Genomic DNA, 27,870 nt, shown 5'->3' on the forward strand with positions numbered 1-27,870 from the left:
TTTCATCGCATTACATTTCAGGTCATATACTGAAGCACTTAATAATATGACAATATAAGCCTTCTTATATATATATATACACGTGTGTGTGTGTGTGTGAGTATACATACAATTTTCATACACATTTTTATAAAGTATATTTATTTATAGCGTAAAATATGACTCAGCCATTTATAAACAAATCTCTAATTGTGTTATTAGCAAGTTAAATTTCCAAATTACAACATGCTGCTTAAGCACACGTAATAAAATATATGTGTATTTTAGTGTCATTAATTTAATGATGAGCATAAATCAGCTCTTATAAGTTGTAATTTGACTAAAACATGTTTTATATCACGATTTATTTCTCTTTCAGCTCCTAAATCAATGACCACGGCTGTTTTCTCTCCTCTGCTGCCCAAGCCTTCGAACAAGGGCATCTTTATCGATAGAAAGAAATAAAAGAATCAGAAAACAGAATTATTATTATTAGAGTGTAAACACAGAGAGGGGCGAGGTCCTTCAATGGCTGCCTCCCGCGTGTGCCTGACTGACAATCGATCCGGCGACGGTAAATAATATTCAATTAATCCAACATATCGAACAAATAAACATTTTCTACGCGTTGATATAATCATACTGCTGTGTTTGTGTCTGTGTAAATGATGTTTGTGGATTAATGGCGACTCCGCTGATCTGAGGTCAGTTCTTTTCTTTAGGAGCCAAAGGCGCCTGATTAATATGACACTAAAACTCTAGCAAATGTATTTAGACATCCTCGTTTAATTAATTCCATTTAATTATCATTATTTATTTATTTATTATGTTCATGTTGTTTTTTTATTTTATTTTTATTTTTTGTTTATTTCATTAACCAGCTCAGGTGCTTCAGAAATACTTCTAATTATAATAATAATAATAATAATAATAATAATTTAAGCGTAAAATATTTTTTTAAACAGTGTTGCCACGAAACAAGTAATTTAGAATGTTCAAAAATAAATAAATTACAATAATCATACTTAATAATAATAATAATTACAACAGTTATTAATCATATGAAACCAAATATTAGTTAAATATATTAGTTAGTTACATTTTTTTAAAGAGTTTTATCATTAAACAAGCACCTAAAATTTTACAAATAAAAATAAGGATAATAATAATAATTACCATGAATAATAATTAGGAAAAAATTTGGTTATGAGCTTAAAATATGTTTTAAAACAGTATTGTCATGAAACAATTAATTTAGAATGTTAAAATAATAATAACAATAATCATACTTAATAATAATAACAGTTATTAATAATATGAAACCAAAGATTCGTTTTTATTCAAAACTATTTTTAGAGTTTTATCATTGAACAAGTACTTACAAAATAATAAAATAATAACAATCATATATATATATATATATATATATATATGATTAAAAATAATTAATAATGAATCATTTGAAATCAAAGTCTGGTTTTGAGTTTTGCTACTAAAAAAGCACTTTAGAATGTTTAAAAAAATAAAATAATAATAATAATAATGAATAATAACAATAATTATAAGAAGAACAAAAACAACAATTATTTTAGTATTATTCTCACTTTTAATGATAGTCGTTATTGTTATGAATCCTAATCGTAATTACAGTAATGCTGTGTGTTATAATAGTGTGTAGGCAGTGGTCTGACGCAGACTCGATCAGCGCGAGCGCTTTAATGCTTCTGAAGGACAGGAGCTGTGTAGAGCTGGACATGAGGCTGACTCCATGGTCACACACAGCAGGTGAGCACGAGCTCGTGTTTGATCACTTCACACTCAAGCTGAGCATCTGCATGCATTAACGAGCGCGTGTGAGTCGAGAGCGCGCGGACATTCAGCAATTACGCAGCATTTTCTGACAGACAGACAGTGATGCGGAGGGACGACAGTCCAGAAATCACGCGTGCATTGCCAGAGAACATGCATGCACTCTATAAACACGCCTGCAGTAATTTTTCTTTTATAGCATGCAAACAGAGCAATAATGATGAATCAATAACTGCCTGATAAAGCAGGGCGCATTGTCTCTGTTCTATTTTTAGACCCTGGCAGTGTGTGTGTGTGTGTGTGTGTCAAGTTACTGCTGCAGAACTGAAAGAGTGATGCAGACTGGATGAAGAAACGAGCAGCACACAACATATATCATCATCATCATCATCATCAATATAGATATCAGTTCTAGAGATATATTAATCTTGTTGTTGTTGTTTTTAGCCAATACTTTTCATTTTAAGCGTGTAATGAAATATAAAGAAGCAGTGTTTGATGATAATGTTATCTCTGTTCCTTTGTAAATTCTATTCTTTATATAAAAGTAGCATTTCAGACCTGGCAGAATATTTTAATTCTGAGAAATGATCTGAAAAGGCTACAACTGGAGCAACTCTTAAAGAAACAGTTCACCCCAAAATGAATGTTTGCTCGACGATTGTTTCTTCTCCAGATTCGGGTCATGCTCTGCAGTGAATGGGTGCCGTCAGAATGAGAGTCCAAATAGCTTATTTTTTTCTTTTTTGAGTAAAACCATGGTTAATTTTCACAAGGGATGTGGTGCCAGGTTATCAAAACAAACAAACAAACAAACAAACAAAACAAAACCCTAAAGCAATGATGCTTGTTATTTTCTCTGCTTTAGGGTTAACAGAGCTTTGGATGGTTTCCAGATTCATCTAGATCAGTTAAAGAAAAGAGAGGTTTATCTTGATCTGGGGTTTTCTCTTCTTCAGGAAGTGTGTATTGGTGTTCGGGGTCTGCTCTCGTTTAGCTCGAGTCTTCTGGACTTCATGTGACGGATCCACAATGTTCAGTGCTGCAGCTTTCCCGAGTCTCCTGCTGATGGTGATCTGTGTGGTCAGCACCTCGGAGAAGCTGGGACATGGAGAAGATACTGAGTCTGCTGGAGATCTGCTTCAGATCAGCTCTTCTGAGGAGGATATACGGACTCCTTCTTCTGCTGGATCTGGACCGAGCTTCAGCTCCAGTCTGCTGGACGCCACCGACACCTGGACAGAAGCTGACCGTCTGAGGGCAGGTGAGCACTAAAATCATCTTCTGACTTCATAGACTTGTGCTGTTCAGTTGTACATGAACGATATAACCTTGATTTAAAACATTAACAAAATCTATAAGAGTATATCAATAACCCTGAATTAGCTGAGTTTGAGATCTGGTCTGAAAGAATCTGAGAAGGATGTGTTTTGCAGTAATGAACAGGAAAATAACAGTGTTACTGTTGCAGGACTGTATCAAACGTGATCCAGACAGCTGTAAAGCAGCTCTATAGAGTCATGATTGAGTAAATCACACTGAATGCTCCACTTCGAGCCCCAGCGGACGCCGCCAGCAGCACAATCACTTTCTATTTTGAGACTGCTGGAGGAAAGTGGAGCTGACGGCTAAAAGAGGCGCTTTATTCACCAACAGTCTGACGCCTCTGAGTTTGTTCATGTGCTGATGTTGTTTCTTCACAGAGTCAACAGGAAGTCCACACTGCTTCCTCTGAGCCGCTCAAATATCAGTGCAGTCGATGTTTCATGCTGTTGATGAAACTGATGCAGTGTTTATCAAGCATCAATGCATCAGTAGTCAGTGAAATGACAGAGAAAATTTAATTTTCCTTCCTTTTATTTCAGCTAGTTGTCAAATAAAACTAAACATTAATAATAATAAAAATACAGACATATTACCAAGAACATAATTAAAAAACACATCAAAATTACTGAAAACTTAATCTATTACTGGGAATAAAATAAACATGAAATATAAAATATTACACACACACACACACACACGCATATATATATATATATATATAAAATATCAGTTAGACAATATTTATTATTTTTTATTAAGTTTAACTTGATGTAATAACATATATAAATAAAACATGAATAAAACTATATAGACATATTAAAAACTATAATAAAATTTTTAAAAATACACATGAAATAACTCCATTATTTTACTGTCAACTTTAACTGAAATAAAATATTTAAACATTATTTGATTTAAAACTAAATAATTAAAAAATTTTCACTTATGATTATTTTATAAAATGCAATATTAATCATTTTTGTTTAATTTAACTTGATGTACTAAAATAACTCAAACTCAAGCTAAACTAAAGCTATTAAAAATCATAAAATGTTACAAATAATGATATAAAATCAACAACAACAAAATTAAAATAAAATGTAATTGAAAATATAAATGATACCTATAGCTAGACTGCAGACGTTTTCTGAGAATCTGTTATTTTGACTGTATTTCCTGTAAATCAGTGTATTTCCTGTTGTGCTTCCTTCTCCAGAGGAAGTGAGCATCTCGTCTCAAGACGTCGTCACCGAGGCCACCATGTCCTCCGAAGACCTTCCTCTGATCTTTGAGCCGTCTGAGGACGTTATGCCGGCCAGAGCATCATCTGAACTGTCTGTCGCCATGACGCCAGCGGCTGTAACCGTGGGAGACGCAGAGCTGGAGTGGATGGTGTCCATGGATACGGATCGCACTTCCTCTGATGTCCGTGTCTCAGGAACGCTGGAGACGTCTGGAGCGAGAGAGCCAATCACAGAGTCCCATCTGGCAGAGGAGGATTATGGGACAACACGACGTGAGAATATATAACAGCAGCTTCACTCTGGTGCTCTCCACTAGTTTGATGTTTTGGTTAATTGCAGAAAAGGAGCTCTGTGACACACTAAAGTTTATGATTCTTCAGTAATTATAGGAATAGTTCAATAAAAATGTAAATGTGTTCACTCCCAGTTCATCTGAGATCAGGATGAGTTTGTTTATTCATCAGATTTGGCGAAATATAGCATTGCATCAGTTTCTTTAAAAGCTGTGCAGTTATACAAGCGTTCTGATTGGTCCAGCAGGTGATGACATCACACAGAGCGTCGTTACCCATCAGGCTCTGCTGGACTCTGAGGTCGTTCACTTACCAGCGTCAAAACTGAAGACAGACATCCCAAAAGATCCCAGAATTAAAGGTTTGTAAGAGCATTTTTTAAGGAGAGATACTGCATGTGAATAAGGTAACTTACTTACCAGTTGATTGATGACATTGATAATTGCAAACATTTATTTTTTTTGTATTACAAGTTTTCTAAAATGTTTGGTTTAAATATGCAAATGACACAATATTTAATGAAATATGCACTAATTTGCATACATTTCTAGCACAAAAATCTAAACACTTAATTCTTATTTATTTATTTTTTGACATATTCGTGTAAAATGTTTTTACAGAGGGATCTCATTTTTACGACGGCGTTTTAGTGCCACATTGAAAAAGAAAAAAATTGAAGATTATGAGATTAAAGTCGAAATATTACGAGAATAAAGTGTAAATATTTCAAGAATAAAGTCGAAATATTACGAGAATAAAGTGTAAATATTTCAAGAATAAAGTCGAAATATTACGAGAATAAAGTCGAAATATTACGAGAATAAAGTCGAAATATTATGAGAATAAAGTCGAAATATTATGAGATTAAAGTCGAAATATTACGAGAATAAAGTGGAAATATTTCAAGAATAAAGTAGAAATATTACGAGAATAAAGTCGAAATATTATGAGATTAAAGTTGAAATATTACGATAATAAAGTTGAGATATTATGAGATGAGAAATACTACGAGATTAAAGTTGAAACGAAATATTACGAGATTAAAGTTGAAATATTACGAGATTAAAGTTGAAATATTACGAGATTAGAGAGAAAATATTACGAGATTAAAGTTGAAATATTACGAGATTAGAGAGAAAATATGAGAATAAAGTCGAAATATTACGAGAATAAAGTCGAAATATTACGAGAATAAAGTCGAAATATTACGAGATTTAAAAAAAGTCGAAATATTAGGAGAATAAAGTCAAAATATTATGAGATTAAAGTTGAAATATTACGAGATTAAAGTTGAAATATTTAAAAAAGTCGAAATATTACGAGAATAAAGTCGAAATATTACGAGAATAAAGTCGAAATATTATGAGAATAAAGTCGAAATATTACGAGAATAAAGTCGAAATATTATGAGAATAAAGTCGAAATATTACGAGAATAAAGTCGAAATATTATGAGAATAAAGTCGAAATATTACGAGAATAAAGTCGAAATATTATGAGAATAAAGTCGAAATATTATGAGATAAAAAGTTGAAATATTACGATAATAAAGTCGAAATATTATGAGATTATGAGATGAGAAATACTACGAGATTAAAGTTGAAATATTATGAGATTGAAGTTGAAATATTACGAGATTAAAGTTGAAAAATTACGAGATTAGAGAGAAAATATTACGAGAATAAAGTCGAAATATTATGAGATTAAAGTTGAATATTACGAGATTAAAGTTGAAATATTACGAGATTAGAGAGAAAATATGAGAATAAAGTCGAAATATTATGAGATTACAGTTGACATATTACGAGATTTAAAAAAGTCGAAATATTACGAGAATAAAGTCGAAATATTATGAGATTAAAGTTGAAATATTTAAAAAAGTCGAAATATTACGAGAATAAAGTCGAAATATTACGAGAATAAAGTCGAAATATTATGAGATTAAAGTTAAAATATTTAAAAAAGTCAAAATATTACGAGAATAAAGTCGAAATATTATGAGATTAAAGTTGAAATATTACGAGATTTAAAAAACTCGAAATATTACGAGAATAAAGTTGAAATATTACGAGATTAAAGTTGAAATATTACGAGATTTAAAAAAGTCTAAATATTACGAGAATAAAGTTGAAATATTACGAGATTTAAAAAAGTCTAAATATTATGAGAATAAAGTCGAAATATTACGAGAATAAAGTTGAAATATTACGAGATTAAAGTTGAAATATTACGAGATTTAAAAAAGTCTAAATATTACGAGAATAAAGTAGAAATATTACGAGATTTTAAAAAGTCTAAATATTATCAGAATAAAGTCGAAATATTACGAGAATAAAGTTGAAATATTACGAGAATAAAGTAGAAATATTACGAGATTTTAAAAAATCGAAATATTACGAGAATAAAGTCGAAATATTACGAGAATAAAGTCGAAATATTACGAGATTTAAAAAAGTCTAAATATTACGAGATTTAAAAAAGTCGAAATATTACGAGAATAAAGTCAAAATATTACGAAACTGAAATCGAAATATTACGAGATTGAAGTGAAGCTTTTGTGTAGCAGAACACTTCTTCAGATGGTAAAGGTTCAGGAAAAGACAAAAAGCTTCTTCTATGGCATCATGAAGCTGCTTTATTTCCAAGAGTGTGTGGTGTCTTACAGAGGAGCCTGATGAAGATGAAGAGGACGAGGAGATGGACTCTGAGGAGGAGGAGAGTGAAGAGGACCTGACAGAGAGCACCGTGGCCCCCCACAGAAGTGCTCCGTATGGCCTGATCCCTCCTCCTCCCGTCTGGGTGCAGCAGAACCAGGGCCTGGGTGAGAGATCTAACGCTCACCATCAGCTCAGCTGTCTTCAGCATTCATTAACCGCTTGTTGTCTGTCTGTTGTTTACAGTGCGGAGCTGGGTCGAGCTCATCAGAGAGAAGGTACAACTCCTTCTTTCCTTATTATTAATGCTTTCGGTTCACAACACTGGAGAAGTCTATTCTGCTCTCTCCAAGGCTCATCACAAATACAGTACAAATTGTGAAATATTATTCTAGTGTAAAACATCTGTTTTCTGTGTGAATCTGTGTTAAAGTGTAATGTATTTCTGTGATGCTCCGCTGTATTTTCAGCATCATTCCTCCAGTCTTCAGTGTCACGAGATCTTCAGATTTACTGCTCAAGACACATTTCTGATTATACCATTCAAACATTTTGGGTAAGATTTCAAAAATAAATTAATGGTTTTATTCATGAAGGACACATTAAATTGCTCAAAATTGTCAGGTAAGATCTTTATAATGTTATAAAAGATTTCGGTAACACTTTCTATGAAGCCTATATTTGTAATACATTATACGTGTATTCTTAAGGCATTATAATTAATTCATAATGCGTTGTAAGAAACCTTATAATATGTTATTCTGAAGATCTCGTGACACTGAAGACTGGAGGAATGATGCTGAAAATACAGCGGAGCATCACAGAAATAAATTACACTTTAACACAGATTCACACAGAACACAGATGTTTTAGATTAAAAAACTATTTCACAATTGTACTGTATTTTTGATGAAATAAATGTGATCAGAAGAGAGTCTTTGAGAGCCCTAAAGCGCTCGCTGGTCTCTGTAGGCTGGTTATGTGTCGGGGATGTTGGCTCCGGTGGGGATTGGGATCGCTGGAGCTCTTCTTCTGGTCGGAGCTCTCTACAGCATCAGAGCGATCCATCGCAGGAGAAACAGCTTCAAACACCAGAGGAGGAAGGTACATCAAACTATGATCCTCAAACACTACAACCACAAACCCATCATGAGTGCATGAACTGAGATAAATCATCTGAAGCTGAATAAATGATCTCTCCAGTGATGTGTGGTTTGTGAGGAGGACAATATCTGTCTGAGATACAACTATTAGAAAATCTGGAATCTGAGGGAGCAAAAAAATCTAAATATTGAGAAAATCATCTTTAAAGTTGTTCAGATGAAGTTCTTAGCAATGCATATTACTAATCAAACATTAAGTTTTGATATATTTACGGTAGGAAACTTACTAAATATCTTCATGGAACATTAATATCCTAATGATTTTTGTCATAAAAGAGAAATGTATAATTGTGACTCATACAGTGTATTGTTGTCTATTTCTACAAATATACGTCTGTGACACTGATGACTGCTTCTGTGCTGCAGGACACTGACGAGCTCCTAAAAGCTTCAGTAGATTCATCTTTCATGCATTCTCTCATAATCTTGTGATTTTTGTTGAATGTTGATGGTGTTCAGCCTCCCAGAGAAGTGCGCAGTGGACCAGACAACACCATGCTGCTGGCCGACAGTTCAGAAGATGAGTTCTGAGGGTCTGGAGTCATCTGTGGATCAGTCAGATCTCTCACAAACACAGGCCGTTCATGCTCTGGTCTTCACCTGCATCCACACGCTTTCGACTAACTGAGAAAATGAACATTTAACAGTGTTATTTTAGTAGCATTGAGTTGCCATTGTAAGTTTTATTCATATTTTTAATACATTTTTATTTTCATTTTAGTTAATCATTTTTTTGTTCTTTTTATTGTATTTTATTTTTATACGTCAAGTTACTAAATTTTTTTTTTTTTGAATGAAACCAAAAATGTTACATTTTGCAAACATCTTTCAAAAGTAACATTTTTTTTAATGTTTTGTCATAGTTTTACTTTTAGTTACATTTTTAGTTAACTATAATACCGTCTTCAATAAAGCATCTTGTGTGAATATTAATTTTCAGTAACTCTAAAATTATTTCACTCGTACAAATGTGTTGATTTCACTGTGGTCCGCTGAAGTATCTGCTGTAAGATTCAGAAACATTTGATATCAAACATTAATAACAGCAGATATAATAATAGTGCTTTCATTCATCACAGCTCATCTGTGAACTCAAGACCCACAATTCTTCACGATTTGCTGCTTTAGGACAATATCTATAAAACAAAACATCATCAGGCATATCATCATTTAAAAAATATGAAATTGTTACATATTAAAATGAATCCTCTAAACGGAAGCACTGACGCAACATAAGATGATCAGCATTAAGTCTTTGATCTAATGTGGTTATGTTGTACATACAGGTTACAGGATGTCTGACTGTAAATATGATTGTTCTGATGTTGTTGTTTCATGTTGTAATGACACTCTGATGTATATGAACTCGTTTCACGTGACGTGTGTGTTTCCTTCAGTGCAGGCTTCTTCTGGTGTGAATCTCTTTACAGTAAGAGTACAGGAACACACTACTGTAAATACACTCAAATAAATACAGTCAAATATCTGCTGGTGTGCTTTTGCAGTGCTGTCTTTTTCTGTTACATGGTTTTCTTTCAGCTGGTTCAGGTTTGTTTCATATGCACTGAGTCTGATGAATAAACAGGAAACATGTTCTTAAATATGAACATAGAGCGAATATGTATGAATATGCAGAATATGCATTAGTCTTCTGCAGCGCGAGCTCCGTCTGAAGGGAGTCACGTGATGATGATTAAAGCGACAGCGTCCTCTAGTGCTGAACTCTTCTACTTCAGATCACACATACAGCATCATTTATCAGTCCACTCACTGTCAACTAACACACAGGGGCCCTGAAGGGCAATCTTAGACTTTTCAAGAGATAAATTGAATGGAACACAATGTCAGTAGTTTCTCTTAAGGTATAATCAATGCTTTAAAGCTTAAAAAAACACCACTTCCAATAGATCTCCATTTCTTTTTCATTTAGCAAAAAAGGAAAAACAAATGCATGGAATATATTATGAAAATTAAATTTACTGTACCTTGATCATACAAAAAAAAAAGTGCTGTTCTTCTCAGTATTTTTTGTCTTGTATTCCAGTAAAAATATCTAAACATCTTCAAATCCAGATGCATTGCCTGGAGAAGCCCAATGACAGAAGAAGTCTCGTTTTATGAAAAACTGATCAAAATGAAGTGAGTTTAGAATGAAAACGTGAAAAAGTATCTGCCAACAGGCTCAGAAAAATCTACTTCATTTAAAGCGAAAACAGGTTTTAATTTGATTTTGTTCAGTTTCTCTGTGAACAAAGCCTAATGTCTTCATTCTGCATCTCCAGTAAATGCCTCCTGATTGACGGATGTTTAGAAATGTTTTTCTTTCTGGAAAACAAGACAAAAATACAGATTAATGCATTCACACAATGTTTCTTTTTTATTTATTCTTTTGCAGTGCATGCAACATTTAATGCAATAACATTTTGTGAGTATAAATATATCTGAACATAACTGTAAAGAACGAGAGCGAAACAGTCTGTCTGTATGCAAAGATCTCTTTTATTCGTGTCATGATTAGTGATCGTCAGTGCACCTTGAGTTTAAGCATCAGTTCGGATCGGTCCGCTGTGAGAAAGCAGCCTTGTACAGGTTTAAGTGCATTGTGGCAGTGGTAAGGTCAAAGGTCAAAGGTCAGGACTCTAGTCTGAGATCGAGGTTTTATTCAGTGGGTCAAACACAAGGTGCAGCATCTTCACATCTCATTCCAAAGGAACATAAACCACAACGATCCGACAGGTTTTCACGCCATCCAGTGTGGGACTACATCACACAGAAGTCCTCCGAGCGAACACGACCGATCCCGTCTGTGCTTCACTCAACCACGTCCAACTGAACACAACAATCCTAACCCTGCTAGCCACGCGTGTAAACTTGGACTAGTGTAAACCTGAGCTGAGAATGAGTGGAACAGCATTCACTGGAGCTCATTTGGAAGACGCAGAGACACAGAGAGGGAATTTCTGCTACAGAACGCCGCGGATCCGTTTCTCAGAGAACTACAGTAGTCGACATTTGAAGAGGAACGAGACCTTTCATCAAGGTTGCTGGTCTTAGGGCAGCTTTGATGAACTTTTCTGATCTTCCTCTGTCGTTTGAGGGAAGCCGCGATTCCAGAGGAAAGCAACAGATCACCCAAAAATGAAAACATCACTGTTATGTAACGATGCATCGTGCATCGATTCAAAAATGTTAAATTAATCTTGATACAATGAGTTTCTATGAATGCATCTCTGAGGAGGTCTTTAGAAAAGCTTAGATGGTGTTTTCTTGTCATTTAGCCTCTGTATAATGTATTTGTAGTGTTCAGAACCGATGATAATCAAGGAAACGCTGTCTCGCTGCTGTTCTGCAAGCGCCACCTGCTGGCAGAGAGTGAAATTGTGCTCTAAACCAGAGCGTCTGCTGTTTCTGTTTCCTTTAGATGTGTCATATAACATAGCTTCACAACAACAAGGTCAGACTATTCTGGTTTTACTTCAAATTTCAGAATCATACAGTCTAATCTAGATTAAAAACTGCTCATAATTTGTCTTAAATCTCATTATTATGAATTGTATGAACGCAACCTGCACGCAGCTCTTTTCTATGCACTGACAATTAAAATCAGTGGCATTTTAGTGTTAATGACGTTAAACCTGGTGCAATGCACCAATGCAGCATTTTTAATATGAATATGATCTGTGCCGGAGATTCAGTGCATAGTGACTTTATATCATTTTAAATAGAGTGCATATGGATTTGTGTCTTTGCATGTAAAAGAGCTGCATCACAAATGTTCCTTTTATTTTCTCCCAGTAAATGCCAGGTCATTTTTAGGTGATCTGTTACAGAGATTTGAGAATGCAAGAAACTGGCTACTGCAAACGAAGCCCTGTTTCTAGCAACAATCTCGCAATGTCAAGGAAATGCGACGATTTAGAACGAGCGAAAAGTAATCCAGACGGCTTATAGTCGCTTGATCAGCCTGTTAAAAATATACGGTCATGAACTGAGGTCTCTTCTACAGCTTGTGAGGTAAAGTAGAGCTATTCTGTCTCTAAACCCTGCGATACGAAGTTTTGTCAAGTGCTTAGCTTATAATGCTCAGAGATGCACAGTGCGAGGTGTGCAGGCAAACGTGTAACAATATAGCCATATTCCTGTCCGTGTCATTTTTCTGCTGACGCTTTATATCTAACGTTCATCAATAAACAAACTTTTAATTAAAGGAACTTCACCCAAAAATGAAAATGTGCTGAAAATTCACCATCTGAGATCAGGATGAGTTTGCATTGCATCAGTGTCTCATCAATGGATGCTCTGCAGTGAATGGGTGCCGTCAGATTGAGAGTGTATTACAAATGTATTTGTTTCTTCTCCAGATGTTCACTGATGGACTGGAGTGCTGTGGATTATTGTGATGTTTTTATCAGACTCTCATTCTGACGGCACCCATTCACTGCAGAGCATCCATTGATGAGACACTGATGCAATGCTACATTTCCGATGAAGAAAAAAACTCATCCTAGTCTATGGGGAACACATTTTCATTTTGTGGTGAAACATTCCTTTAAAAGTTAAATTAACATGTTTCTACAGTGAACTAATTTGCATAACAGATCATTAGTCATTTTCTGAACGTATAAGCGCATCATGACGTGTTGGTTCATGATGAAAATCACCATAAAGCGCTACCAGCCTTTCAGAAGCAAAACAATCAAAGGTTTTCCAGGAGTGCAGTGAAGTTCAGCGCAAAACAATCGCAATTAAAATCAGCGTTTGAAATCATCGTTAGCACCAGGGAGATCGGAGACGGTAACGAAGCGCCGTACATTCATCACACGGATCGAGCGCTCACTGCACAAACTCATTTTAAATATTTATACCTTGCTTTCTAGTAGAAATATCTAAATATTCTTAAATGAAGATGCAAGTAAAATGATTTAAGATATTAAATCTCGTTTTCTAAAAGAATATCAAAATTATGTTCGTTTTTGCTTAAAACAAACTATAATATCTGCTAGTGGGATAAGAAGAACATCTTAATTCAAAACTTAATTTGCTGATATTTGGTTTGTTTTAAGCAAAAACGAACACTGTTTCTGTATTTCCTTACAGGAAATAAGACTATCTTGAATCATTTTTACTTGTCCGGTAAATTCATCTTGATTTAAGAACTTGAGAGTGAGAGAATGATTTTGTGCAGTGCTTGTGGTCAAGCTCTCCTGGACTCAAATCATATCATGTACAGAAAATAATATATATTCATATATATATATAGATATAGAGCTATATATAATCTATATACTGCTATATGTGAAACACTTGTATATAAAACAATCTGACCTCAAGTCAAAAGTTTAGTAACACAGTCATGTAGAAAAATATGACATCTTGACCATTTCAAACGACTACGGCATACACTGCAGCTACAACTGTCATTAATGCTAAAACAAGAAGAAGAAGAAGAAGAAGAAGAAGAGTCTCAAAGCAGAGGAACAGAGCCATGTTTGAGCTAAAGGAAGAGGAGCACACCGCTTCATCCTCATTCTCCAGAGTTTATTGCTGAACGCAAGGGTTGTGATGCACGGAGAGAGCGCTGGAGGCCACCGAGGAGCCAAAGGAGTCAGGAACCTCCAATCTACTTCACTTCGGTCCCATTTTGGTGGTTTTTGTTGCAGAGCTTCTTAATGCATCTGATTGTGATCAGGGACCGTCAGCAGACGAGCTCGGGGCTGTGTTACAAACTAATGCTGTCGCAAATTGCAATACTTGTTTGCCAAATGCATTCATTCCTGATAAACACTGGACGCTTTTTAGCACACTTATGATTCGGTTTGATTTTATGTCTCTTCTGCTCACCAGGGCTGCATTTATTTGATCAAAAATACAGTAAAAATAGTGAAATATTATTCTAATGTAAATCATCTGTTTTCTGTGTGAATCTGTGTTAAAGTGTAATGTATTTCTGTGATGCTCAGCTGTATTTTCAGCATCATTCCTCCAGTCTTCAGTGTCACATGATCTTCAGAAATCAGAATAATATGATGATTTACTGCTCGAGAAACATTTCTGATTATTATCAATGTTGAAAACTGTTAATATTTTTGTGGAAATTGTGATACATTTTATTTTTCAGGATTCACAGATGAATAGAAAGTTCAAAAGAACAGCATTTATTTAAAATATAAATCTTTTGTAACATTATAAACGTCTTTAGTGACACTTTTGAGCAATTTAATGCGTCCTTGATTAATAAAAGTGTGAATGAACAGTAAAAATGCAAGCTAGATGTTATTTTATATTATAAGAAAAAGAGGCTATAAACAACAGTAATTAATAAAAAAGGTGTAAAACATATATTTCTTCAACACATAAAAGTAATAATAATAATAATGATACTTTTAAAATAAAAAAAATGTGTATTTTAAATAACTAAAAAATACACTAGAACTCCTATAATATTCCACTGTAAATGTAAAAAATAATATTTCAGAAAATGAATATACTAAAAATAATTATTTGAGATTTTAACTGTAAAACTATAATACTATTACAGTTTGGTTTCAAACATTGAAATAGTGACACGAGTAAATGATGACAGAATGATTATTTCGGGCTAAACGATCACATTAGCTACGTTCGTTATTCATCGACATGACTTTAAGTCATTAAGCTGGCACTTAAACATATACCGTATTTTCCGGACTATAAGTCTCACTCTTTTTCGACTTATTTATCAAAATTAATTTGACATGAACCCAGAGAAAACATGAGCATCTCCAGCCGCTAGAGGGCGCTCTAAGCTGCTCACTGCTCCTGTAGTCTACACTGAACACACAGAGCGCCCTCTAGTGGCTGGAGACGCTCATGTTTTCTCTTGGTTCTTGGTTCTAAATAAATGTGACTTATACTTAGGTGCGACTTATAGTCCAAAAAATACGGTAAATGATGTGACCTCAAAGGAGCATATTATTTATAACCTTTTTTGATGCGCATGGTGGAATTTATTCAGTACATTATATAAACAACACTGATTTGACTCGAAAGCAGCATGTTTCTAACACAGCCCCTCGTGAGACTCCTTTCGGCCCTCGTTCGGCCCCCTCATCAATCGATGGGGCCCTGGAAGATGAGGCGTGTGACCCCGGGGCCGGCGGCCAGCGGGGCCGAACAGAAGGGGCAGGTGGGTCTGAAGGCGTGTGTCCCGTGAGGCAGCGGCGTGACGGCCCAGTATCGAGCCGTGTTCTCGGAGCACACGTGACCGCAGGGAACGAAGGCATGAGTCGGGGCCCCGGCGTCCGTGTAGAAGCCCGGCTCTGCCCCCAGCCACAGCGGCACGTACGGCCCCAGGCTCCGGCAGAGCGGACACTCACGGCGGCCCCCGGGGCCCTCACTGCGCTCGCGGTGGCCCTCGGGTCGCTGGCCCCAGTCGTGTCGGCCGTGCACGTGTCCGCAGGAGAGATATGCCCAGGGCTGGCGCTCCTCCAGACTGTGGCTCCGAGGGAGACTGGGGAAGGCCAGTGTGCTCAGACCCACGGGACACTGCGGCCGCGCCGCGTTCAGCTCCAGACGCAGGGCGTCCAGGTGCCGCAGGGTCGGGGCCTTCAGCAGACCGTCAGCCGTCCGCCAGAGCAGCGTCGCCCCGCACAGATCCACCAGAGACCCGTCCTGAAGAGCACTGCTCTCACCCTGAGCCTGCCAACACACAGCATCAGCACACACCTGCTGGTCACTTTTACACAGTGAAAATTATACACACAAATAAATAAATGATCACATACAAAACACTAAAATAAAAGTAACTAAATAAGTAAATTGTCGAATACAAAAAAAATAATAATAATACAATAGTAAATAAATAAATAGAACATTATTAAAAACAAAAATACAATAAAAATAATACATAAAATAATTAAATAAAATAATAAAATAATAATAACTAAATTGCTAAATTAATATATACATATATATATATATATATTTTTTTCATATTTTATATAATTATATTTGTTCTGATTATTTACATCAATATTGCTTTAAGTTTTTTATTGTTCTATTAATGAAATAACTTTTAAATGAACTCTGTAAACTTTTAAATGATAATATTAATTCATGTTTATCAGAAGAATGGTAGTTACATTTTCTCCCATAATAATCATGCAGTCTGACAACAGAGCGTCTTCCTCAGTTCACTGCAGATCTTCAGCTCAAACGTTGGGTTTAAACAGGAACTAATCATCTGAATAAATCAGATCTGAATGAGGCTTTCACAGATCTGGCATCATTCAGAAAGCTCTCACTGCACATTAGGAGAGCGGAAGCGTTTGTGTGTGTGGAGTTATTAGGTCAACACATCATTTAACTGCATTATAACGTGTGCTTCGAAACACTCTTTACTCAACACACACTCGGTCTGTAAAAGCTTATGTTTGCTGTGTGTTTGTAGAGCGGAGAAGAGTATTATTTGCCGTATAGTTGTAGACAATGTCCTGTATCCATTATACACTGCCTCTCAAGAATTTGGGATGAGCAGGATTTTTATTGTTTTTATAGAAGTTTCTTCTGCATTCATTTGATCAAAAATACAGAAAAAATTATTGTTAAATATTATTTCAATTTAAAATAACACTTTTCTATCTTACTATAATTTAAAATGTAATTTATTTCTGTGATGCAAAGCTGAATTTTCAGCGATCTTTATAACCTGTAAGTTGATGAAAATGTTATGCACTGCAAAAAATGGATTCTCTTACTTATCTTTGCCTTGTTTTCTAGAGTGAAGAAAAAAACAATTCTTGAATGAAGATCAATTTAGAGCACAAGTAAAGTTTCTGTAGAACAAATATTAATAAAACTATAATTTATCTGCCACTGGGGCACGAAAACAAGACGTAATATCTTAAATCATTTAATGCATCTTGATTTGAATGTTTAGAATGTTATACTAGGAAACCACACGGAAGCACTCAGTGAGATGAGAGTGGTTTGCAGTGTGAGCCCTGAATCTGTGTGTTTGTGGTTTAGTTCTGGTGTTTACCAGCTGGCCGCGGACGGGTCCGGATCGGGTCTCTCTGAGAGCGTACACGTCTCCACACACAGAGATCTCTCTCCACAGACCCTGCTTGGGCTCTTCTGGGAAACCCACAGGATGCATCACCAGAACGCCGTTAGTCGTCAGTCCGTCCATGTGACCGTCAGGATTCTTCCACTTCGTTGCTTTCTCCTGCGTGACGGATGCATCGTTTAGGAAAGTGCATGAACTGATTTCCCCAATGCAATAGTTGAGGCTGCTCTGCGCCTGCTTAGAATTGAGTGTCAAAATGCAACACGTTTAACAAATGAAAGCAAGATTAAACTGCAGTGATGCTGACCCCGAGGAAGATGTTCTTGGAGGAGTCGAAGCCGGCGGCGTAGATGCGGGCCGTGTAGGGCGGCTTCCGGTCGCAGACGATCCTGCAGGCGAAGCGTGAGATAGTGCTGGGCGCCGAGGACGAGTCCTCGCTCTCCTGGGACGCTCCCGGTGTGTCCGTCACCACGAAGTCTATAGGGCTCTCGGTGGAGCGGCCGATCTGCAGAGGATCAGTCACATCTCATCTTTATTCTGGCGACTGCTCAGTTTGACCCATGAGTCAACAAACAAGTAGTGCAACTGTTTCAATCCCTTTATTTAAACATTTGATTACTTCTCTAAATTTCAATTGGTTTCAACTATTAATCATTTTTAAACATGTAAAGCAGGCAGAGTCACACTGATTACTGTCAAAATCCTGCATCACTTGAATTAAGATTATAATCATTTAATTTTGAAGCACAGCCATCATAAAATCTGACTTTAGCAGCTCTTCTTACTTTGAGATCGTTCTGAGGTTAAATACTGCTTTAATCATAACAAGAAATAGTTTAATAGCTATGGTACTGTTGTTGAAAGCAAGTCTTTCATCTTTATGACAGGAAACACTGGCATCTAACAATGTCTTGGAAAAAACATTTCGTGTTACAAAATAAAGCATATACATAAACATAAATGCATTGACTGAAATAAATGTACTCATGAATGTGAATTTTCCTGGGAATCAATCCATTATGTTGCGGCATGCTCTACCGTTTGAGCTTCTAGAAAGACATGCACATTAATAATAATGATAATAAATAATTGAAAAAATTTAATAAAATAATAAACCTTACAAATATTTAAAATACTGTTTGAAATACTCACAATTAAATGTTTAGAAAAATATTTGTTAAATGCAATTTTATCTGTATTATTATAAATTGTTATTTATATACATATATGATTTATATACTTTTATAGTTTTTGTTAATATTCTGAATTAGCATTTATTTTTGGTTATTTCGATTTTATTACTAATTGTTTTATGTGCTTTTGACATTTTTATTAGTTATAGATATGGTTAACTTTGTTTTTATTTTGGTTTTAGTTTTACTAGTAATTTTAGTGCTTAAACTTAAAGGCAACAATTTATTTTTATTCTTTTAATTTTTTCCATATAATATTTTGTATTTTATTTTATTTCAGCTTTATTTCAATTAACAAAGACGTTTTCAATCTCAAATCTCGCCCTGAATCTCAAACTAATTTACAACATTTTTATTTTCATGGGAAATATTATCATTTACTAAAACAATTTTTTTTTCAAAAACAATGTTTTAATCTGTAGGAGTTGTTAAGGTCATTGCACACTGGGTTCAAAATTTTCGTCCGAAATTTTCGCACGTTAAAAAATAAATACAAACTCACATTGTGTCAATTTAAGATTAGAATTTAAACCAATTTAAAAATAAATCTAAACCGGGCCCATGTTCTTCCTCCAAGGCTCACGAAAGCAGTATCATCTGCATACTTTACAATATGATTGTTAACTCACACAAGAATTTGGATATGATATAAACAATAGGGGCGATAGAACACATCCCTGGGGAACTCCAACCGAAGTGATTACTTAATATGAAACTTTTATCTGGATTCTGAAACTGAGAAATTCGATCGGTGTATGGGACCTGGAACATGTCGGTGTCGTTATCATGGCAGTACTCCACCACCACGGTCTGGTTCCTGGAGAGGGTGAAGGAGATGCTGTGCTGCCCCCTGCTGTTCACCGCCTGCAACGAGAGGTCAGACGCAGCGTCACTATCCCACAATGCACCGCGTGGAATGCACTAAAGCGTGAAGGAAGCATGCACCTTGCTGTCGTGTGGGTTGCTGAGGATGTGGACGGCGCTGGGCTTGACGCCGTTGGCTTTGGCTCTTCTGTAAAGAGCGAAGCGGCTCCTCTTGCGACCGCGGTCTCCTCCGGGAAGAGAGCCATTATACCTGAAAACAGCAGCACAGACGCTAAACACTGGAGAACCATGCTTTACAGCGTTATAGCATAGAATGAGTAAACATATATCACAATATAGATATTTTATACCTTTAAAAAAATGGTTCAACAGAACATCCGTTATTGTAATTGTGATTAGAAATTTGATTAATTGTGCAGCCCTAATTTAATGATCAGTAAATTAACTGCTTCACAAATGAAAATATCACACAATTGATTAATTTATCAAATGAATGAATCGATCTGAATCTGTGTTATTCGCATTTGAAATAAAGATAGACTAATATTATTTAAAAAATAATAATAATTCTGATTCTGATCGAATGAGATGGTTTGCACAGTTTTGAGTTTATCAACAAAAACTAAAAAATTCTACAAAAATAACATATTTGTTACCTGAAATAAAGCTGAAATGCTACGCTTTTATGAAAATTTTATTTTTTTGACAAACACATGCATGTATATATTTAAGAAAAATATTTTTACATTTATATATAAAATGTATTTTTATATGATATCATTTTTTATTATATGAATATAAATATATACATGCATGTGTGTCTATTTATAGATACATAATAGACATATTTATATTATGTGAACAAAAACTTTTATTTGTGGATGCGATTAATCGTTTGACAGCACTAATAAAAATATTAAATTAAAATGTAAAGGTAATAATTGAATTCAAAGTTAAAACCTACAATAGTATATAAATCATATTAAAATTGCACTGTTCTAGATTTATACAGTGAATTTGCAGTAAGTCCCCAAACTTTATATCACAAAATGTCTATCAAATATCTCTTAGTTTTCATTAGTTTCTTAGTTATTCATGAAAACAAGTGCAAGAAAACAAGATTGAATTTGCTGTATTTTATGTACATGTGCATGTATATTTTACATTTTACATATATTTACATATTTTCTTTATATTTAAAGATAATTTTATGGTGCCACCAATAATAATTTTGCTATATTTTAATATTTAGCATATTTACATATATATTTTTCCATTTGTATTTTTATTTTCATTATTCATGGTGCAACCAAACAAAAACTTATTTTGCTGTATTTATGTACATGAGAAAGAATAATTTATATTTTACGTATTTATGTATATTTTTCAATTAATTTTTTTATTTTTCCCATTCATGGTGCAACCAAACAAAAATTATTTTGCTGTATTTTATGTACATCTGTCACGTTCGGTGATACAGGAAACACGGAGAGAGAGAACCAATTGCAGGTATGATATTTATTTAAGGGGTAATCCAAAGGGGTAAACAGTCCAGGCAGGGTCAAAACCAGAATATCCCAACAGAACATAAACAAGACACGAAGACAAGGTAAGGCAAGGCAAGGCGAGAAGCGACGGACGTGAATAACTTCAAACATTAAACAAGGACTCCGTAACACAGACTCAGACAGACCGGGTATAAATACACAGAAGGATAATGAGGGAACAGGAGACAGGTGGGGAACAATCAATTACTAAACAGGAGGAAGGTGACCAAATAAGGGAAAAGGAAGTGATAAGGAGAAAGACACCGTGAGAAAGGAGGACACCTAGTGGAAACCCAGGGAACACAACCCAGACACTGTGACAGGACCCCCCCCCTCTACGGAGCGGCTCCCAGACGCTCCACGACAAGACACGACACAGACCAGGAGGGAGGCGGACAGGTGGAGGCTCAGGGGGAGGGACGGAGGGCCAGACTCACTGAGGGGAACAGACAGAAACATAACAGAAACCAAGAAACACAAAACAGAAATCCATAAGGACATCAAGTGGCACCCCCCAGGGCGGAGCAGAAGACCACCACAGCCGTGTGGTCAAGGTGGAAGCCCCCCAGGGCGGAGCAGAAGACCACCACCACCGTGTGGTCAGGACGGAAGCCCCCCAGGGCGGAGCAGAAGACCACCACAACCCTGTGGTCAGGACGGAAGCCCCCCAGGGCGGAGCAGAAGACCACCACGTCCTTGTGGACGAAGCCAGAGTCCTCCAGGGCAGAGCAGAAGACCACCACAGCCGTGTGGTCAGGGCGGAAGGCCCCCAGGGCGGAGCAGAAGACCACCACAGCCATGTGGTCAGGACCAGAGCCCCCCAAGGCGGAGCAGACCTTCGTGCGGCTGGACCAACGGGACGGCGAAAATCAGGTAGTCCCCTGGTGTACTTACTGGACTCCAGAAGATTGGTGCTGGCCTGAAACTGCTCATGAAGATCATTGGGGACTTGCCTTTGTTCCTGAAGATCAGAGGTGACTTGCCTTGGTTCATGAAGATCAGAGGTGACTTGACTCTGTTCATGAAGATCAGAGGTGACTCTGGAGGGTCAACTGGCACCTGACTCGACTCTGGAGGGTCAACTGGCACCTGACTCGACTCTGGAGGGTCAACTGGCACCTGACTCGACTCTGGAGGGTCAACTGGCACCTGACTTGACTCCGGAGGGTCAGCTGAGACTCTCATCCTTTGCAGCGGCGTTGGGCAAGCAGCCATCTTGGGCCATGACTCTGGACAGGCGGCCATCTTGTACTGTGGTGCTGGGCTGGCGGCCATCTGGGGTTGTGGCGCTGGGCTTGCGGCCATCTTGTACTGTGGTGCTGGGCTGGCGGCCATCTGGGGTTGTGGCGCTAGGCTGGCGGCCATCTTGTACTGTGGCGCTGGACCGGTGGCCAATTTGGGCATTGGCGCTGGGTTAGTGGCCATCTTGTGCTGTGGCGCTAGGCTGACAGCCATCTTGTGCTGTGGCGCTGGACAGACGGCCATCTTGTGCTGTGGCGCTAGGCTGACGGCCATCTTGGGCTGTGGCGCTGAACCGGTGGCCAATTTGGGCATTGGCGCTGGGCTGGCGGCCATCTTGGGCTGTGGCGCTTGGCTGGTAGCCAATTTGGGCAGTGGTGCTGGACTGGCGGCCATCTTGAGTTGTGGCGCTTGGCTGGTTGCCATCCTGGGCGGTGGTGCTGGGCTGACGACCACCCTGCCGGAAGAGACAGAAGTGGCTGGGGCATCCCACCGAAGCCGATGCTGCAGGTAGCGCACGAATTCCCAGAACTTCAAAGTTTCTAAATGCGCCATCTCCTCCTGAGAAACTGGATCATCCAGCCCGCTGTTAAAATAATCTTTAAGGGCTGCGTCATTGTATCCCATGCCCTTGGCCAGGGACCAGAACACCTGTGCCAGGGCACCCACCTCATTGCCCTCTTGGCGGAGGGCGATCAACTTCAGATACTTCGCCCTCCGCTCCGCCATCCTGGCTGGGGAGCGGGAAAAAGACATACCGCTGGTTCCTTGCATGACGGAGTCCTTCTGTCACGTTCGGTGAGAGAGAACCAATTGCAGGTATGATATTTATTTAAGGGGTAATCTAAAGGGGTAAACAGTCTAGGCAGGGTCAAAACCAGAATATCCCAACAGAACATAAACAAGACACGAATACAAGGCAAGGCAAGGCAAGGCAAGGCAAGGCGAGGCAAGGCGAGGCAAGGCGAGGCAAGGCGAGGCAAGGCGAGGCAAGGCGAGGCAAGGCGAGAAGCGACGGACGTGAATAACTTCAAACATTAAACAAGGACTCCGTAACACAGACTCAAACAGACCGGGTATAAATACACAGAAGGATAATGAGGGAACAGGAGACAGGTGGGGAACAATCAATTTCTAAACAGGAGGAAGGTGACCAAATAAGGGAAAAGGAAGTCATAAGGAGAAAGACACCGTGGGAAAGGAGGACACCTAGTGGAAACCCAGGGAACACAACCCAGACACTGTGACAACATCAGCATGCATATTTTATATTTTACGTATTTATATATATTTTTTCATTTATATTTTTATTTTCATTCTTCATGGTGCAAACTAAAAATATTTTATTGTATTTTATGAGCATGCATAATTTATATTTTACGTATTTATATATAGTTTTTCATTTATATTTTCAATATTCATTGCTGTATTTTATGTATATCTGTATGCATATTTTACATTTTATATTTTTTATATTTTTAGGGTATTATTGCCTTTTGTGTTTTTTACTAAATCCCAGTCATTTAAACTTCTATTATGATGTTTTATGGTGTTTTTTTTGCTGTTTTGCCACATTGATGGCACAGAGAACAGCAGCATCTCTTTTCATGATCTATAGAGGACAAGTGAATGACAGATTGCTCAATTATGATTGAATAAAGAGTCGTCATGAACAGATTCACTCTATAATAAATCAGCAGACATTCACTCCAGATTGTGAGACAAGTGCAGAACGAACCCTCAGACGCCGAGGTGCCAGATTAAAACTAGAAGCGCTGGAAACTCCAGAGATCTGAGGATATCGAGAGGAAATCGCATGCATGTGACGTCCATAATAAGTCCAGGAGACGGCGCGCCGGAGAAAGACGCTTTTGTTCACAAGCGCTCACAGCTGCGCTTGCACTGACGCTTGTTTACAGAAACCCAGAGCTTTAGTGCATTTTATATCACATCATTTCTGCTGTTAAACCAGCCAGAGCATCCAGAGGAGCGACTGCATCCACAGCGGTCAGAGTGCCACTTCAGCACTGCTCACACACACACTCACAATGAAATATTAAAACACCTCTTCTTCCTCGATATAGTGGCCTTCTGAGCTGACAGGGTGTTTCTGTTGAGATGCACCAATGCATGTGTTCATGTTGAGCCACGATGCAAATAAGGGATGCATGATATTTGATTGTGCCGATATCCAATATACCGATATTTTTCAACTTACTTTTGCCGATACCGATATATTTCCTTTTGTTTTAAACAACACCAAGTCTCTCCTGTGCAGTGATCCTAAACTATATTTTTTTCTATTTGGGTTAGTTTTTAACAAGAACTTATTTTGTTAGAATTAAATAAACTATAATGACGTTCTTTTATCATGAGAGTGCATTGAAAGCTTTGAAAATAATTATAAATCGACTATGAATCGGTCACTTTTTTTTCAGACGGATGCAGTGGTGAACTTCATGTTTTATTTAAAGATTTAACATTTGTAGACGGTTTAAAGAAAACAGTTGTAAACATTCTGAAAATCTTTAGAGCTCATAATCGGTTTGAAAAAATAAATAAATATTTGACTCCAGCACTGAGTGTGCAATATCACAAAATCTGCATTAAAAATTGGGAATATTTTTACAATTAATAACCAAAGAACCTTTCAGTGCTTACACTTTTATTAATAATGCTTCTTTATCGGCATTAATGGTTCTATTATGAACCTTTAACATCCACAAAATCCCTTTATAGTGAGAAAAAAAGTTCTCGATTATTTAAATATTTATATATAGGGTTTTTTTTAATAACCGATCTCTAAAGGTTATTTTTGAAACCAAAGAGTGCAAGAACCACTTTTTTTCAACATTTTTTTAACATTTTAATAATCTTTTTCCACTATAATGATGCTAAAGGTTCTTCACTGAACCATCGATGCCAATGAAGAAGCTTTATTTTGAAGAATAATACAGATGCATGCTGTGGCAAAAACAACTAATGATATTTTATAGACTGTGTTTCACTTCAAACTGCTCTCAAGTGGCATTATTCATTCATATTAATAGAAAAGCAGAGCATAAGAACAACTAAATCCATCATGCACGCAGCCATATGAAGAGTTCCTCGCTCAGCTCTGGTTTTAAAGCAGGGGAATGCAGATCTTGTTGTAATTACATGTTTAGTAGCATGTTGATGGCACATGATTTGAGCGTGTGCAGTTCCTGCCGCTGCAGAAGCACTTCCTGATATGACACAGACACATGTGGGTGGAAACATTTCACGCTCTCATTTCCTGCGCTCCGCTTAATAACACACTCACATTATATCAGAAGGAGTGGTGAATGTGGGATATATGGCCATCGCTCAACCGATAACGGCGCCTGATTGGCTGATTCATCAACCCAAATACAACATTTCCTGATCCAGCTTTCTAACAACGCTGACATTGTTCTTCACTCTTAAAAGGGATTTTCACAGCAATGCCATTTTTGGTTCCTGCTTTCAGTGAAAAGTTCCAAAATGAGCCGTGCAACAAATAAATCAAGATCCTTTATTTGTGAGACTGAACTATGAATATTTTGGATGAATTCCTATTGTGCTTCGGATAAAAGCATCTCCTAAATCCATTAGTGCAACCATTCTGAGCTTATCTGCGTATCTTCCAGAATCTACATTGAAAGAGACATGATGTTTGCTATGATATTGTTATCAAATTTGATGATTTGTCACATTGAAGTAGAAAAAGTAGAAAGAAAAGTAGAATGTACTTGTTTTATTTACAACATCAAAAATCTTTTTTTTTATATAGTGTAATTTTATATTTTCTTTTTATTATTATTGTTATTATATTTTTGTCAGGTTCATTGAAAGCATTCAGTGATACAAGCATTTTCAAATGCATTCGATTTCATTTTATATTTTCTTAATTAACTTTATTAATTAAACATTTTCCAAAAAACATCAGAAACTGCCGGTTAATTTTTACAAAGAATAACAAAGAAACCGCATGCAACACTGAATAAAATACGAAAGTAGATAAACGTGAAATGGTGTTTTCTTGTAAAATGTAAGCTACTTCATCTTTACTGTATTTGTTTTAATTAAATGAATGTGAAATTTTTAATCAGAAATTGCTTGTAAATTTAACAAATAATTACATAGAAACTGCACGTATAAATACACTGAATCGAGTTTATTTTTGTTCTTTTTTTATAATTTTTTTTTTAAAATAAAACAATTCAACAATGTAAGGATATTTAAATGCAATTTAACAATCATTGTGTAAAATAAGCGTTCAGCCTCATTTTCTATCATTAAAATGTTTTAATATAAATACTGGCCATAATATTTGACATAATAATAGTAATAATGTAAATGTTATGTAAATATGCCATGCTAAAGATAAGATTTTATGCATTTACAATTTTTGGATATGTTTGGTATTCATTATCGTTAAATATCGTTAAGCCTTTTTAATAAATACAGCATAAAAAAGCTTTCAATATCCTACACGTCTTGTTTTCTATCATTAAATATATTTTCATTTATATATATCGGTTGACTACAAGTGCTAGTTAATAACCTTATTTAACATTATAATAGTAATAATGTAAATGTGCCATAATAAAGCTTAGATGTTCTGTGCATGCGCTTTTTATTTTTAAATTTATGTTTGGTTTTCATTATCGCTTAATATTGTTAATTAAATGTTTTTTAAGTGCATTTTTTATAAATAGTGCATAAAAACAGCATTCAATGCATTAAACGTCTTGTTTTCTATCATTAGCTATATTTTAATTGAAATATCGGTGGATTACTTGTACTAGTTAATAACTTTATTGACTGGTTCACTCCCACTGGCCTCCTTCCTGGACACTAATGCACTGGTTAACCACCACCACCACCACCACGATGACTAATGGAGATGCTGGTGATGTTAATAACAATAAACAAATCATTTATAGCCTAGTATTTAATGATGAAAATATGCTTTAAGCCGATAATCGGCATTCTAGGTCAGATCAGATGCCGATTAATTCGTTCATTCAGGACTCGGTGGTCGTGAATCCGTAGTAAACGCGAACCACTCACCCGAGAATCACCAGTTCTCCGTATTTCACTGGATCTTTGGAGCGGTCGTGGTCGTGTCGGTTCGGTTGCAACATGGGATCGGCGCTCCGTTACTCCGGTCCGCGGATCGAGCCTGGAATCCGCGCAAGCCTCTCAAACACACACCGAGCGCTGGTTTAGACGGAAAAGGCGCGTCAATCTCCGCACAGCGTGTGCCGCGAGCGCATGGCTCTTCCGTGACTCGTGAAAATCCGGACCGAATCCGTTCATCTGCTCTAGAACTGAGCGAGCGGCGGCGGATCAAAGAGGAGCTCGCGGCGGAGTGGACCGTACCATCAGTGCGGCGGGGGACACGCACAATAACACCGCTTTCATTCGACTTTCTTTCCGCGTCCAAGATGACTGTAGAATATTGATTTTGGGACATATCTTCGACTTCCGTTTTAATTTGAAAGTCTTGAAGGATTAAAGTGAAGTTAATGTTTTTATTCACGAATC

At 36.8% G+C, this 27,870-nt stretch overlaps 2 protein-coding genes across 6 annotated transcripts; one reads left to right on the forward strand and one right to left on the reverse strand.

The window, feature by feature from the left end:
• The first annotated feature begins 1,648 nt into the window (after positions 1 to 1,648).
• On the forward strand, positions 1,649 to 9,011 carry LOC132106382 (armadillo-like helical domain-containing protein 4). 5 transcript variants are annotated; one of them, XM_059512010.1, is made up of 9 exons: positions 1,649 to 1,764; positions 2,748 to 3,052; positions 4,331 to 4,630; positions 4,896 to 4,913; positions 4,950 to 5,012; positions 7,316 to 7,471; positions 7,551 to 7,582; positions 8,277 to 8,408; positions 8,927 to 9,011. In XM_059512010.1, the coding sequence occupies exons 1-9, from the start codon at positions 1,748 to 1,750 to the stop codon at positions 8,996 to 8,998; spliced, it is 1,095 nt and encodes a 364-aa protein (XP_059367993.1). In that variant the 5' UTR covers positions 1,649 to 1,747; the 3' UTR covers positions 8,999 to 9,011. The 5 variants fall into 5 exon arrangements, with proteins under 5 accessions (XP_059367993.1, XP_059367994.1, XP_059367991.1 ...); XM_059512011.1 differs by having other exon boundaries at positions 4,899 to 4,913; XM_059512008.1 differs by having other exon boundaries at positions 4,896 to 5,012.
• Positions 9,012 to 15,340: 6,329 nt separating this feature from the next.
• On the reverse strand, positions 15,341 to 27,696 carry LOC132106380 (E3 ubiquitin-protein ligase pellino homolog 2). Its single transcript, XM_059512002.1, has 6 exons — positions 27,394 to 27,696; positions 19,652 to 19,781; positions 19,469 to 19,570; positions 17,821 to 18,018; positions 17,487 to 17,672; positions 15,341 to 16,144 (listed from the first exon to the last, which is right to left on the reverse strand). The coding sequence occupies exons 1-6, from the start codon at positions 27,465 to 27,467 to the stop codon at positions 15,557 to 15,559; spliced, it is 1,278 nt and encodes a 425-aa protein (XP_059367985.1). The 5' UTR covers positions 27,468 to 27,696; the 3' UTR covers positions 15,341 to 15,556.
• Between the last annotated feature and the right edge of the window lie 174 nt (positions 27,697 to 27,870).

This window comes from Carassius carassius, chromosome 27, assembly GCF_963082965.1.
Source record: "Carassius carassius chromosome 27, fCarCar2.1, whole genome shotgun sequence".
Lineage (NCBI taxonomy): Eukaryota > Metazoa > Chordata > Actinopteri > Cypriniformes > Cyprinidae > Carassius > Carassius carassius.

What these genes read in the sequence shown, in the direction of transcription:
- LOC132106380 (XM_059512002.1), bottom strand. Translation starts at nt 27,467, where the DNA reads ATGTTGCAACCGAACCGACACGACCACGACCGCTCCAAAGATCCAGTG. An exon ending in GGAGAACTGGTGATTCTCGG is followed by an intron (nt 19,782 to 27,393) that starts GTGAGTGGTTCG and finishes TGCTGTTTTCAG; the next exon opens with GTATAATGGCTCTCTTCCCG. An exon ending in GCAACCCACACGACAGCAAG is followed by an intron (nt 19,571 to 19,651) that starts GTGCATGCTTCC and finishes CTCTCGTTGCAG; the next exon opens with GCGGTGAACAGCAGGGGGCA.
- LOC132106382 (XM_059512008.1), top strand. An exon ending in AAAAGATCCCAGAATTAAAG is followed by an intron (nt 5,013 to 7,315) that starts GTTTGTAAGAGC and finishes GGTGTCTTACAG; the next exon opens with AGGAGCCTGATGAAGATGAA. An exon ending in TCAAACACCAGAGGAGGAAG is followed by an intron (nt 8,409 to 8,926) that starts GTACATCAAACT and finishes GATGGTGTTCAG; the next exon opens with CCTCCCAGAGAAGTGCGCAG.